The sequence below is a fragment of the Emys orbicularis genome, chromosome 1 (assembly GCF_028017835.1).
Source record: "Emys orbicularis isolate rEmyOrb1 chromosome 1, rEmyOrb1.hap1, whole genome shotgun sequence".
NCBI lineage: Eukaryota > Metazoa > Chordata > Testudines > Emydidae > Emys > Emys orbicularis.
The window spans coordinates 130547613-130562064 of NC_088683.1; the positions used below are offsets into that span (position 1 = coordinate 130547613).

General features: G+C 41.4%; 1 protein-coding gene across 1 annotated transcript in view; it reads right to left on the reverse strand.

Annotated features, from left to right (window-relative positions):
• Positions 1-3413: 3413 nt before the first annotated feature.
• EFCAB6 (EF-hand calcium binding domain 6) overlaps positions 3414-14452 on the reverse strand; it is a 106838-nt gene continuing 95799 nt past the window's right edge. Inside the window, exons 21-24 of the mRNA XM_065421650.1 lie at positions 11728-11905; positions 10696-10880; positions 7625-7774; positions 3414-3536 (exon numbers count right to left, since the gene is read on the reverse strand). Coding sequence (XP_065277722.1) covers positions 3414-3536; positions 7625-7774; positions 10696-10880; positions 11728-11905 — 636 coding nt within the window. The remainder of the gene's footprint in view (positions 3537-7624; positions 7775-10695; positions 10881-11727; positions 11906-14452) is intronic.

The window sequence follows — 14452 nt, forward strand, 5'->3', positions numbered from 1 at the left end:
TGGAGCCTTTGCTCCATACCTCCCAATCACTCACGAGAGTGAGTGGTGCAACACAGAGAGCAGGGAAGGAGGTGGTAGTTTACTATTGGTGTAGGCCATCCACGGAGGAGCAAGGAAGAAACAGAGAGGGAATTGTGCCTTAGAAGAGCATCTGAGGCACTGCTACAGCCAGACTCAAGCCCTAAAACTTCAGCCTACAAACTAAGTTTGTATTTTATAGAGGGGGATACTTTAAAAAACTCATTACAATGGACAAACTACTCTGGCTGGCTGAAACACCTCAGCAAGTCAATGCAGCAGGTCAATAATAGCACAGGGAGCAATCAGTGCAGCATTATCAGGCTGATACTGGTGCTGTTAGAGTGACAGCCGATGGCATAAAAGAAGTAAAGATATTGTAACAGGCACAGGATCAATGTCTTCTGCTTTGAAAATAAATTTCTGAGCTTCGCCTTGACATTTATTTTCATAACTGCTTCGGCTTTGCCTCACCATTTACATGTAGCAGCAGGAGACCATTATCACGGGATAATGTTCACAATTCCATTGACATTATCTATCTCTTAGCGAAAACAAATGGAATCAGTGCCAGCCAATCATTGCTGAATGGCTGACCATTGTTTACTGATAATAGTTACAAAAAAACACCAAAGAAAGCAAACCCTCTTCTATTGCAAAGTTTATGTATGTAGCAGTTTACCCAGATCATTTCAAATTGCTGGCAGTGGAAATTCAGTTTGTTTTTGAGGTTGGGTAAACAGTTGGCAAATGCCATCCATGCCTTTAAGAACTCACTAAAAAAAACAGCATGATTTGATTTGTTTTTACAGCAAAAAGATTGTTCTTTAATCCCTTTGGAGTTGTTGAGTCTGATTTTCCTGCCAGTAGCACTAATGAAAAATACACCGGCATAAAGTGTCAAGAAATCCTGAGACACCCCCTCCCGGAGCCATTTCTCCTGAAGACAACAGAGATCCTGAGATGATTGGAAGCAAGGAGATGACTCCTGAATCCGACATGAATCACAGTAGCTGTGCTACATGCCATAATGCAGCACAGAGATGGAGGTGTTCGTATTGCTTTTGATCTAAAATCGCACCAAATTATCATACTCCCATCCTAGGAACACGAAAGAAAATTTACTGAACTTCTAGTTTTGTTCTTTTCTTACTAGTAATATATCCTAAAGAAACATCCCTACTTCCAAAAGAATTACTCCAAGTTTTGATTTTTATTATACTTTGTTTAGGTATACTCCAAATAGTAAATTTGGTGAAAATTGATTCTTTTACAACTGCAAACAGCATAGAAATAACAGAACTCAATACAGGTATATTGCATTTGAATTTCATTGACTGACGTACATTAAGTGTGGAAAATATTCATAAAAAAGGAATGTCTTGAGATCAGTTTTCAGAATAAAATTAAAGATAAAAAGGTTAAATGGATTTTAGATTCTTTTATTTATGTGAATCCGTATAAATTACCTGTAAATGGAACTTGGAACTTTTGCACATTGGGTTGGTAGAGGAGAACCCCTTACATCATTCTAGTTATATACCTAAGCACTAAATGCAGTTCTAATTGAATGGATTTATATGTGGCAAATACTTTTCAAAGAAAATGTAACAAAGTATCCTTTGTGTTACTATCTCAAGTGTATCAATTTTCAAGTATAATTCCTTGAATATATAACAAGTGTTCCTGAACTGTGTGTGATAAACAAAATACAGATCATATTGATATGAGAGATCAAGAACCAAAATCACCAAAGCCAAACAACCCCAAGTCTCATTAACACTTTTCATTTAAAATCCACCAAACATCTTCTTTGAAGTTTCAAATGAGATTAAGTATTTCCTCAGATAAAGCCTGTTTCAAAGCCCATTAAAGTCAGTGGGAATCTTTCAGCTGACTTAAATGGTCTTCGGATCAGACCCATAGAAATGGCTGGCAAGTTCACCAGCAATAAGAGAAATTGTTTGGATGTGCATTACCCCAGTTAGTAGTTACTCTGCTTGTATTGAAATCTTTGATGCTACTTTACCAACTCTTTTTAAGATGTTGCTGTAAATGCATTAAAAATGTTAGGTACAGAAAATGTTTGCACCTTTTATGCCTTCATTCAAACATCCTACCACAGATCACTTTCTAGACAATGACTGAAGAGACTCACTTATAAATGTAGAACTTGTTCTTTGAGAGGTTTCTTTCCCTTTTTTAAAAATAACTTTATTTTTGATTTGAAGGAAAGCAAAGAAACATGGAAAGTGACATAGAGCTCTTCAGTAGATCAGTGAAAATGACCGGGTGGCAGAGAACAGATCCAAGACGCCACAAAGAGATGTACTGACCTAATACTTACTGAATGTACCCATTTGAGTCTTGATATAAGCCCAGAAAACAGAACCTGATGATCATAAGTTCACTGTTTTCCAAAGAGACTGGCAGCCAAATTAATTATCTTTTAATTTCTCTTTTAAAATCTACATATGTCAAGACACAGCTAGTGTGTCTGTGGTATGTTATCTTTTTCCATTTAAACCTTTCCCCATAATTTTCTAATAGGTGCTCAAACTATTCACTTTCGCAAAACCAATAAATCTAACTGGATATTTTACTTTTAGTGCACTATACATTATGAAAAATAGTTTATCCATAAAAAATTCATAAAAATAAATCTCGGGTTAACATGAGGAGACACAAGTTAGAGGTATACACTTCCACATTTGCAGTGACAAATACAATAGTGAATGGCAAATTAGCTCTTTCTAATTTTATTTTTAACTTCCATTTTTATGTTAAAATATGGGAAAATTATGGGGAAAGGTTTCATTGGAAAAAGATGACACGTCAAGGCACAGCTAGTGTGTCTGTTCAGAGTATAATAGCTGTTCCATGTCAACATATAAAGCTACTGGAGATCTAAATATGTCACTGCATGATCAAGTGGGAGGAAAGACAGATTGTAAAGCAGACAATTTTCTAATAATGAAGGATAATATAATTTTCCACATGTATTATTTCTATTATATCTTATAAAAGTGAATAGTAGGCCTTTCAAATCTTTATTGAAATTAAAAAGGGGGGTTAATTAATAAAACTTTAATTACAAAAAATATTTTCTTAATTGTATTTCTTTTGCAGATGCCTGTAAGGTCTTCGGAATCATTACTATAACAACTTTAAGTGGTATCATTTTTCTCAGACAAATGGATTATGTGAATATTAATAGTTCTGTCATGTAGATTTGCTCTACAACCTATGGCCACTATATTTGTCAGAATTGTAAGTATTTTGAGATTGCTGATGCAAAAAAAGCTATAGTTGGTTAATTTATTAATTAGAAATTATAAATCAGTCATTAGCTCTGTTATCTATAGTTTCTTGCATTTGATGACACCTTCCATTTCCTATTGCAAGAATGCCCGGAGGAAATCATTATAGGAAATTTTTGAAGATAATGATTTATCATAAAATTCCAAAATGTGAAAAAACTCTTCCTCAGTCAGGTTGATGTGATACTGACGCAGCACCTGCAAAATACACAGAATGTTATAAAATCATAGCGAGGTAGGGCTGGAAGCAGGGTCGGCTCCAGCGTTTTTACCGCCCCAAGTGAAAAAAAAAAAGCCACGATTGGCAGCACTTCGGCGGCAGCTCTACCGTCGCTGCTTCATTATTCGGCGGCAGGTCTTTCCCTCCGAGAGGGACTGAGGGACCCGCTGCTGAATTGCCGCCGAAGAGCCAGATGTGCCGCCCCTTTCCGTTGGCCGCCCCAAGCACCTGCTTGCTGCGCTAGCGCCTGGACCCAGCCCTGGCTGGAAGGAACCTCAAGAAGTCATCTGCTCCATCCCCCTGGGCTCAGGCAGGATGAAGTATGCCTAGACCATCCCTGACAGGTGTTTCTCTGAACATAAAAACCTCCAGCAATGGGGATTCTACAACCTCCCAACACCCACATTGCTCACGTGAAGTTAGGAGCCAAGGGTGAAATTCAATGCTGGGCACAGGGCTTGCACAAGGCCAATGCACCACATAAGTCTCACTTAAACCCTTTGCAAAACTGCCTGAGGGTTCAGCCCCACGGTCTTGAATTTCATAAAAATTCTGCGAAGACCAGAATCTTCCTATTGCCTCCCAGCTTTCCTATGCCAGCATAGCTCCCCTGGCGGCTGCTCCTGAATCCTCCCTCGGGTAGTGATTTATTGTATGTTGGCCCAAGCAGCAGTTGCGCTCGGATGCCCTGCAGGGATCCACGTGATAGTGCCATTGAGAATAGCTAGCACCTACCCACCTTCTCACCACAGGTGGAGGTTGAGTCACATAATACACCCATGACAGGGCTTCCACATGAGCAGGAGATGATGCTAACCAGCTGTGGCTTCTCCCTTTGCACCCTGCTTGGGGGATCTGGGTCCCCTCCATCCAAAGAAGTGGAAGGAACAAGCCAGTCCAATATATCTACTCACTCCACCTGTGAGAACCCTTATGTATGGGGCGATATGCATTTCTGAAGGGGCACTTTAATGAGAGCACTACTGACCAAGTGGTACCTGATGCTACAGACATTAAGGACCAGATTTTTAAAGGTATGGAGGTGCCTAAAGCACAGACAGGTGCACAGTGGGATTTTCAGAATTAGGTGCCTAATTCCCATTGAGTTCAGTGATTGTTAGGTGCCTAGGTGATTTGAAAATCCAACCAGGCATCTATCTGCATCTTTAGACACCTAAACACCTTTAAAAATCTGGCCCTTAATGCCTTTGACACCAAGGCTAATGAGATGTTCATTTCTGAGTATTACTTTTAGTTTAACGTGCTTCTAAAGCATACATCCTTGCAGGGTACCTGTAGGTGCTGTCCACAGGCTCTGCAATAGTTTGTTGTCCAGCAGGCTCTCCACCAGCACCTGACATCTTCTGATCTGAGTAACTCCTTTTGTATTTTACTGGTTGCCACGGATTTTATGTGAAACTCAGATAAGTCTGAGCCAAGCCAGTATCTGAAATCACTATAGTGCTGGTGTTACAGTAACCACATATAAGTATGTGTGTCTACTTCAGTGCTTATGCAGAGCACTGGCATCAAAAGTGGTTGGTCTGTTCACTCCTCCCTTTCCTATATCTCCCAGCCTTGATAACTGTGAGTGCTGATAGCAGAGAGCTTTTCCCTACTATAAGTTATCCAAATATCTCTCTGCTCACTTCTTCCATCTTACAACATCTCACTTCAATCACACCTCACTGCAACCCCGTTTCTGATTTCTCCCTTCTTTTGGGGTTTATTTGACTGTCTTAACAAAACATTACCTGGCACACAAATGCTCAATGCGTATTGTTTAATACATATAAATGCACTTCGATTGCTTATGCTGCAGTTAATTCCTGACCTCATGAAATCAACTGAAATCTAAGGAGCCGCTGAAGCCAAGTACTTGCCAAGCACACCATCTTTTATGCAACACATTTATTTTGTGTCCGTAATCGCTTAAGGAAAACTTTTTAGAGTAGCACTTAAGCATTGTAGGGGAAAAATCAACTTACCTAATAGATCCTATCACAGAAATGGACTGGTTTCATTTTTCTCTTAATGTAAATAAATTGCTTGAGATAGAGCGGCTTAAGTTAAAAAGTTATTACTAAATGCTTGACAAATAAACTTGACATTACACAAAAATTAAAAAAAAAAAAAAATACAGTGGGCCAGATCCTCACCCCTATTCCAGTGACTATACACTCCTGAGATAGTACAAAGCAGCCAGAAAGCTACTCTCATATAGGGGAAACCTCAGGCCTAAAGCTGATATAGCTCTATGTATCTTGCTCCCCAACCTTCACGTAGGGGCATGTCTGAAGAACGTATATGTGGTGATGCTGGACCACACCTTGCTCTAACTGATCCCAGACAATTAGAGCAATTTCTATGGGGTCTCTGCCCTTAGGTCTTCAGTTTGCTTTAAGTTACACCTGGGGACGTTTTGGCTCCTGGCAGCTTCAGGAAGGGGGGAGCAGAACGATGGCTAACTACTCAGTGCAGTTGAGGACTGGCCCATTATTTTACCAGATGTTTTGAGTGGCAGAGACAGCAGGTGGAGAAGGTCACTGGTATCTCACTTGGACTCAATGTTAATTAAACAGCTTTATGCATCTTTTTTTTTATCCTTGCAACGTGACTGGTAAATGTAGGTAGTTACTGTAGTTCATATTATGAGTTTGATTTCTATTTACAGAAATGTCAAGGATCTTGAAACAAGAAGTAAAATGTATGCTAAGCAGCAATCAAACTCCCCAGAGGTCTGAATCCAGGAGTACAGCACTAATCCCTGGCCTCACAGTGCTATAAGGCACTGCAGGTGAGGAGCAGACTTGCAGACACTGAAAAAGGTGTGGTTCTGCTGTTTGGCGAGGTGCTGGATCAAAGAAGCCCATGCAGAGGATACGTATCTCTATGTACCACAGATCTGTGTTCTACTGGCAAGGACAGGGGCAGAAAGAGGGGATAGAGTCATTCCAACTATACAAGGATGTCTGGCTCCTGTAGTGAAGCAGATCCAGTGGCCTTGTGCCAGAACAGTTTGGCCAATTAAAGGTGTGTGGCAGCACCTGGGAGCAATAAAAGATCAGCAAGAAACCTAGTGAGTAAGAGGTAGATAGGAGAAGCCAGGAGACTGGTAGAGGTGATTTCTAGGAAAAGCTATAGTGAGTAGAAGACTCTCAGTAGGCCCTCTTGGGAAGGAGGGAGGAATTATTATGAAGTTACTGGAGAGGCTAACCTGCTGACTTTCCAGACAGGCAGAGCCAGTGCTAGGAGACATGACCAGGGCTGAGGGCTAGGAGGGGCTTCTTGACCAGGGCAGAGCCAGTGGAGGGGCTACTTAGCTGTCTATCCTGAGCCAGGGAAAGCTGGAGAGTGATGAAGGCTAAGAGCAATAGAGGGTGATACCTAAAGGCTCTTGGAGTCAGAGAACTGAAGCCACTGGGCCAGAGAGGGCTGTGCTGGAGAGCTGGGGTGTGGTGAGAAGTCCTGGTGCTGTATTTAATGTATAGCCTGGATTACAGTGTTGGGATTATGTGTATGGAGTTTTTTTTCCTGTAACAAACTAACCCACAAGGGCCATTTGCACTAAAAAAGACTCTCTGGGCTGTTTGGGGGGGGGGGGGAGGGGACTTGAAGGGGAAACTGAGACAGGTGTCCCTGTCAAACTGTGGCCTGCAACAGGATGGCACTCCAGCTAGGCTGCCTTATGATAAGGAGGAGTATGCAAGGCTACTTCCCCCTTCATAAGCGAACATACCAGCTGGTGGGTCACTGGAATCCTGAGGCTGTAGTAGTGACTGCACAGAGGCATAGTAGAAAGCATTTCTCCTCATCAACCTGCTTCCCTCTCTCCCTCCCGGGCTTGTGAAGCCCACTTTTCTCAGTTCTGGTGTGAAAGAAGTTGTGAGCTTGCATATGCATTGGAAAGAGGGTGATTATTATTATTATTAGCACTTAGTATTAATGTCACAGGAAATAAGTCTGCAAATGTACAGTTGCCATGATTTTAGAAACTGCTTCAGTAAGGTTATTTAGAGACTTTGGTTTTCAGTTTGTTAGTTTTAGATTAGTAAATGCAATTTACCTGCCTGAAATCCTGAACACTTAACAGCCCGCTCCCACTTTCATCATAGGATTTAAACGTTCGTCTCATCGGTCTCCAGCAGTGCAAGATCTGGGGTTGAATTCTTAGCATTGCATTGAAAAATGTCAGGCTCTGTGGTCCAGGACTCCTCTAGCAAAGTGGAGTGGGTGCGGGAGAAAGATGGGCAAGTGTTAATATAAAGAACATGGTAGATGAGTGCAGTCATATGCTGAAATGTAAAGGTGTTACAGTGAAATTCTGGTGCAGAATAAATGCTATTAGATTCTCTTCACCTTTTAATATTCTTCAGCAGGTGAAGTTGAAACACTTAAGCACTATCAAAGCCCAAAATCTGTGTTTGTAAAATTAATGTAATTCTTTATCAGATTTTTTTTTTTTTTTAAACAAAGGCCTCAGTGCTTTTATACATGTTAGAGAGAAGCAGCAATTAAAGTCACACAGCTGCTCCCCTTCCAAGCCTCTGTTTTCAGTTACTTAACTCTTTGGAAAATTCACTGTTCAGGTTGCAAGTTTTCATATTCAAATTTTGCCAATGAATTAGAGTACAGTAGGAGGGTAAAAAAACCACTTATACAATATTTCTTGTAACCAGGTTCTGAACAGTTCTATAGTTGAAATAGCTGGGGCAGGACAGTCAAAATCTAGTATGGGAATAACTGGGGAAGTATTTATTGCCTCTTGTTGTTTTTGACTTTGGTAGGGGCTGCTGTTTGCCCCACACCCAGCTGTTATTCCAGCCAGCGGGCAGTTGCTTCATGTATGCTGCACAGGGTACTGGAAACTCCAGTTCTATCACAGCATGCAGGGAATGCACAGACAGCACTGTACCGCTGCTATGTGGGGCTGAAGTGGTGTGGGCAGCTGGAGCAATGCCCTGAGCACCGAGCGTGAAATTCACCTTAATCTCAGGAAGTCTAGAGCTAAGGAAGGATTTGCTGTCCAATCATGACTAACTCAGCTGCCTAATGTAAACTTCTGTCAACTATTGTGAGGGCCCCTGTGGACCCTCTTACAGTATAAAGAGCCCTTCACCTTGGCTGTAGGGACCCAGACTGTTCTCTGTAGCTCAGAGTCTGCATGTCTCCACGGGAGCTAAAGGCCCAGCTTCTCATAGATTCTAAAGCCAGAAGGGACCATGGTGATAATCTGTCTGATATCCTGTATAATATAGACAGTAGAACGTCCCCAAAATAATTTCTTTTGAACTAGACGATATCGTATTTTTTTTAAAACCCACTGTTGATTTTAAGATGGCCAGTGATGCAGTATCCACCACAATCATTGGTAAATTGTGCCAATGGTTAATTACCCTCACTTAAAAATTTACACCTTTTTTCCAGTCTGAAGTGTTTAGCTTCAACTTGCAGCCATTCGCAGCTAGACTGAAGAGCCTATTATCAAATATTTATTCTCCATGTAGGTTCTTCTCTTTTAAGCTAAATAGAGTGAACTCCTTGAATCTATCATTATAAGGCATGTTTCCTAGTCCTTTAATCATTCTCATGGCTTTTCTCTGAACCTCTCCAATTTATCAATATGCTTCTGGAATTGTGGACACCACACCTGGACACTGTATTCTAGCAGTGGTCACACCAGTGCCAAATGCAAGGTTATTTTACCTTTTACTCCTACTTGATATTCCCCAGTTTATGCATCCAAGGATTGCATTAGTCCTTTTGGCCACAGCATTGCACTGATTTTCAGCATTTTCAACTGATTATCCACCCCCCCCCCAAATCTTCAGAATAACTGCTTCTGAGGACAGTGTCCCCCCATCTTGAAAATATGGCCTACATTCTTAAATTGTTGCTCAATGTATACTTTTACATTTAGCCATATTAAAAAACTCAGATTGTTTGCTTAAGACCAGTTTACCAACCAATTCAGATCACTCTGTATTAGTGACCTGTCCTTATTTACAATCCCTGAGTCTGTGTTGCCTGCAAACTTTATTTGGCTTTTGAGGAAAGGAGGGGGTTGAGACCCACAGGATATTTTTATTATTGTTCCTGGCGTGGAAAGGGTTTTATTTTTTTTATTATTATGCCTATTGGTGTGAATTTGTATACAGTGGAGTGGGTGGAGCAATCTCTTATAAAAAAATTTATTGCGAAAATTACTTTATGTAAAGGTGCCCAGAAGATGGGATGGGCACTTCATTATACTTTATAAACTTAAATGAATAAATAGAAAATACTAGACAAGGGCTCAAATTATGGCTCTATCCATCCCACGCTCTGAGACAGAATTTCACAGTTTCAAATCTGTGCATAAAGGGAACTTCATGTGAAAAATCTGAAATTGTCTGAAGCAAAAGGTGATAGTTTTGCCTTAGTTTCCCATTCTGATAATGAACGATTGATAGTTCCTATGAAGCCAGATATACCAGGGGGTGCCATTGCATGTTAAACAGCCTGTAACTTTCCTGGGGGGGATTCCCAGCTGGGAACAGCTAGATTCTATGCATCTCTCTTCCCTGTATCTGGTACAAGGGGCACGCTGGAAGCATGTGTGCTGGTGGTGGGGATGCAGGTCAGGAAGAGTAGACAGAGTGGAATGCATACTGGCTATCCCCAGCTGGCAGATTGAGACCATTGACAAGAGGCACAGATTAGAGCTGCTCTCCGCTCTGGCTGGGCTGGGGCTGAAGCAGAGACTCGGAGTAACCAGCTTCCTGACAGTACCCCCCACTTTCTGTTGCCTTCAGACAGAATCTAACCCTGAAACTCATCAGCCCAAACTGTCTTCCTCTAGGTCTTTCTTATACCCCTCAACACATTTTTAAAAAAGTTTACAGATATGGTCAATTGCTGATAATTAATCAAACTGTATCTAGATTGTACTATGAACTGGACATGCAGGGCCTGATTCTGGAGATGCTCTGACTAAAGTAAATACTACATGAATAAAATAAGTCAACTGAAGTAACTGGATTCCATGGAAAGTCACTGGGATTCTATGCATACAATGACTAAAGCCTCAGGCCCTAAAATACTCTGTTTCTGCATCAGAAACTATCCAGAAACAGTTAGACAAACCCCTGAATGTACCGGTATTCGTGGCTTCTGAATGATCATCCTTTGTAGCAATGAACTTTCTTGTGGTTTCATTAATAGGACACAGCTTTGGAGAAAGTCACAGTATGCAAATTTGTCATTGTTCTTAATGTCGTATTTTGTTGCTATTTGGCTAATCTCTTCTTTACTTAAATCCAAACTGAACTTCTCTGCTATGGCTGAAAGAAACACAGAAATAACAAATGATAGTCAATTTGCTATCCTTGCAAATAGGTGACTTTTGTATCAAAACAAAATTCGGATTGACTAGTTATTAGGGATATGTTGACAGGCCACCAGTTCCAGTGACTGTCACATAAATGGATTATCTGGATCCTGCTATACATGGGGGGGGGGGGGGGGGGTGTGGAGGAAACAATTCCCATTTAGCAGGATAACAGGTAAGTGATAAAACTTTAATTAGCTTTAAAGACAGCGCAAGAAATAAGCCCAATATTAGTGGAGCTGTAACTGTTCCTATACGAATGGTATACGAATCTATATGCTATTATTTAGGCAAAAAGTCTGTCCTGTCCATGCAGATACCCTGATTGGGGAAAGAGAGCACAGAGAATTGTCCCCCCACAACTCCACAGCAGAAGAGCAGCATACCTATCTAAGAATGAAATTCTGCTCCCATTGAAATATATAAAAGTCTTGTCATTCACTTCAATAGGACCACTTGAGGGAGCGCTAGGAAAAAGGTCCGGGGCCTGTACTTACTATCACTCCCCAGCTCCACAAGGGAGTATTCTACTGGGGAGTGTGGCCAGTCTTCCAGTACATATGCTATGCTGTGTAGCAAACACCAGCTAAAACCATGCTCTCCCTTTCAAATGAGCAGCGAAGTCTGCCTAGTAGTGCATTCCCCCAAACCTCACTCGAGCAATTCTGCATTACAGAATTGGATCGCTCATGCAGCTGATACCACTTGTTGAGGGCAGTGTTTTCCCATAGATTGGCACCTAGAAAGAAACTGGAGCACATTTTAACATGAGGGAACACAATTTTCAGATGGCAACAAACCTAAGAAATCGGATGTTGAGATTTCTCCTAGTCGGTCAACATCCTTCTCTCTACAGTCTTTCAGTATTTCTCTCCAGGAATGTTGAATGATCTTTCTTATTTTATTTTCTATTGGTTCGCAGTTCAGTAAAGGTGGGGACCATGCCATTGCAGTACGAGGCCGGCTGGACATTGGAGTCTAAAGTAACAGGCAAATTTGAATATTTAGGTAGACAAAACACTAAAAAAATCCCAGTTCTAGTGCTTCAGAACTTTAGCATACCTCATGCATCCTTATTTATGATCTGATTTGTGTCAGCATTAAAGTAAAAATGCTTCTACTTGGATGAACATATTAGTAGGCTGGAAATTGATCTACCTTGAATCTACCGAGTGTTTTTCTGTCTGTAATTTCTTGAGTCTGCTCAACTCATAGCTCAGTTGTATATATTCCCCCTTGAACCTATTGTTCCTTAAGTGGCAGATATATTTGTTTTTAAAAGATATGTAATTTGATGTCAATCTCACAATAAATAGATCGATGCACAAGTTCTTGGATAGCGACAATTTAAAGCAAGTATACTAATTTGCTTACTATAAATTTTAACAGTAAGTACAAGAACCTTATAATTAGACTTGAAAGTATTCGATTATCAGTAAGTGTCAGTAAACGACGATTTCACCATATACACATAACCCAACAAAAATATTGTCAGATTATAACTGAAATTTACAGACAGGCAAAGTAAGAAAAATGCTGCTTGAGAATTTAATAGAGTTTGATATAGGAATATTTATTTTGTAGATTTCAACATGTAGTGTTGACAATTTGTGTTTTAATGGTTATAAAACTAACTTTTAAAATCTCAATATCTACTGTCATAAATAACTGCTGTCTGACCCCTCACTTTGTATGTTCTCCCTATAATTTCCCACAACTGTGAAAATCTAAATCAATAGATGTCAAAAATGCTTAAAAATAAACATCAATATTATCTGTCAATTACAAAAAAAAACCCGAATTCTGCCAAGCCTACCTATAATGTGATCATATATTCCCCTCTCTTTAGGCAGCATGGAGAGGAACAGTAAAGCCCCATTCCAACAGAAAAGAATTGGAAGGGTGCAGAGTATGTTCCCTGTATATTCTCCAACCACCTCTTTCCCTTCAGAGATCACCACAGGGGAGCTCTCCTCAGCAGCAGAAGAGGGTGTGACCAGGAGAAGGGGAACAATTATTCTTTGTAGTAGGTTCCTTACTCAGTAGAATTTATGATTCATTCTGAGAATAAGGAGGGATTAAGCATGGGCTTGTAAGACCTCAGCCTTTAGCAGTATGGTGTGAGCTGCACTGACATTTGTGAAGGGAGCCAGAGTATAATGCAATATTCACTGGGTCTTTGCTGTGTATTCTTGCAGATCTCAGGCTTGCATCATAAATCTTGGCCATGATCCCCATACCCCTTTTATGCACAGCCATGAGGGCACTTCTAGGGAGATGCATGGTGATGAGGTTGAGCTGGGGCTGTTCCAGAGATGTGCATTTTGGGGGGCCTGTGTTCCTCTTCTATGATCTTTCTGGGTCCAGATCCAATTCCCACTGAAGTTAATGAGGAAAGTTCCGTTGACTTCAGTGGGAATTTGATCAGTCCCTTAGTCAAAAATGAAGCATGTGACCAACTGTCAGGCCTCTCCAATGCAAGGACTTACAGATCAATCATCAAGTTCACAACAGGCCAATGCTTTTAGACTTACCAACTGTGGGAAGTTTGTTGCATCTTTAAATCTATTCAATTGGCTACTGCTTTTTCAACAGCTAAACATCTAAGTATAGTCAGCAGTAATATGAATCATTTTTTCCAAGCACTGAAGAATTTATAAGCTGCTGACTAGAAGAATATACAGCCAAGAGATTCAAACTGTCAGGAGGAATATTGGCTAACTTTCATTCTTTCTCCTTTTAAGATTTTCATAATCTTCTATGAATGTTAGTGCTTGGGAGAGATGCCAGAGAGATATTCCAGGAGACTGCAGTCCTGGAAAGCTGTAGTGGAAAAACTCCCCTACATTGCCCTGTCAAGGTGCTTCTAACCAAAATGGGAGATGGGGCCAGGTTAGTCCCTCTGTCCATTCAGTCTTTGGCCTCCGTGCTGAGTCTGAAGAGAAGGCTGCCAATTGTGATGGTAGATTTTGTGACCCAAGTAAACATTCACCAAAAACTGGACTCAGACCACCAATACATTTCCTAGAGACTGCCTGTGGCGGGTTTTGTACCTCGTCAACCCCTTTGATTCAAGGGGGGGGGCAAGGTTAACCCCACCTCCCTGCATCTACGTCGGTCTTACTACCTCCCCGGTAGTCAGGGCTGTATGGCCCAATGTCCAGAGTCCCTCAAATCCACCTTCCCCAGTGGCCAGAGTCCCTATAGTGCGCTCCTAAAGCAGTGGGGCCCAATGGCCAGAGTCTCTCTACACTCTCTTCGCCCGGCGGGATAGTGCAGCCTAGTGGCCAGAGTCTCTCTAAATTCTTCCCCTCGGGGGATAGCGTGGCCCAGCGGCCAGAGTTCATCTACCTCCTTTGGGGTAAGAGAGAGGGGTCAGTGAACTATGTCATCCCCCAAAAGGGGAGGGGGGTTAGAGACCCCCAGTAGGGGAGCCCAGGCCCACCCGCCTTCACCGGGCTCTGACCCAGGGCCCTGTCAGTGATGGCGTGATCCGCCACGGGTCAGCGGGGAATCCTACCGCAA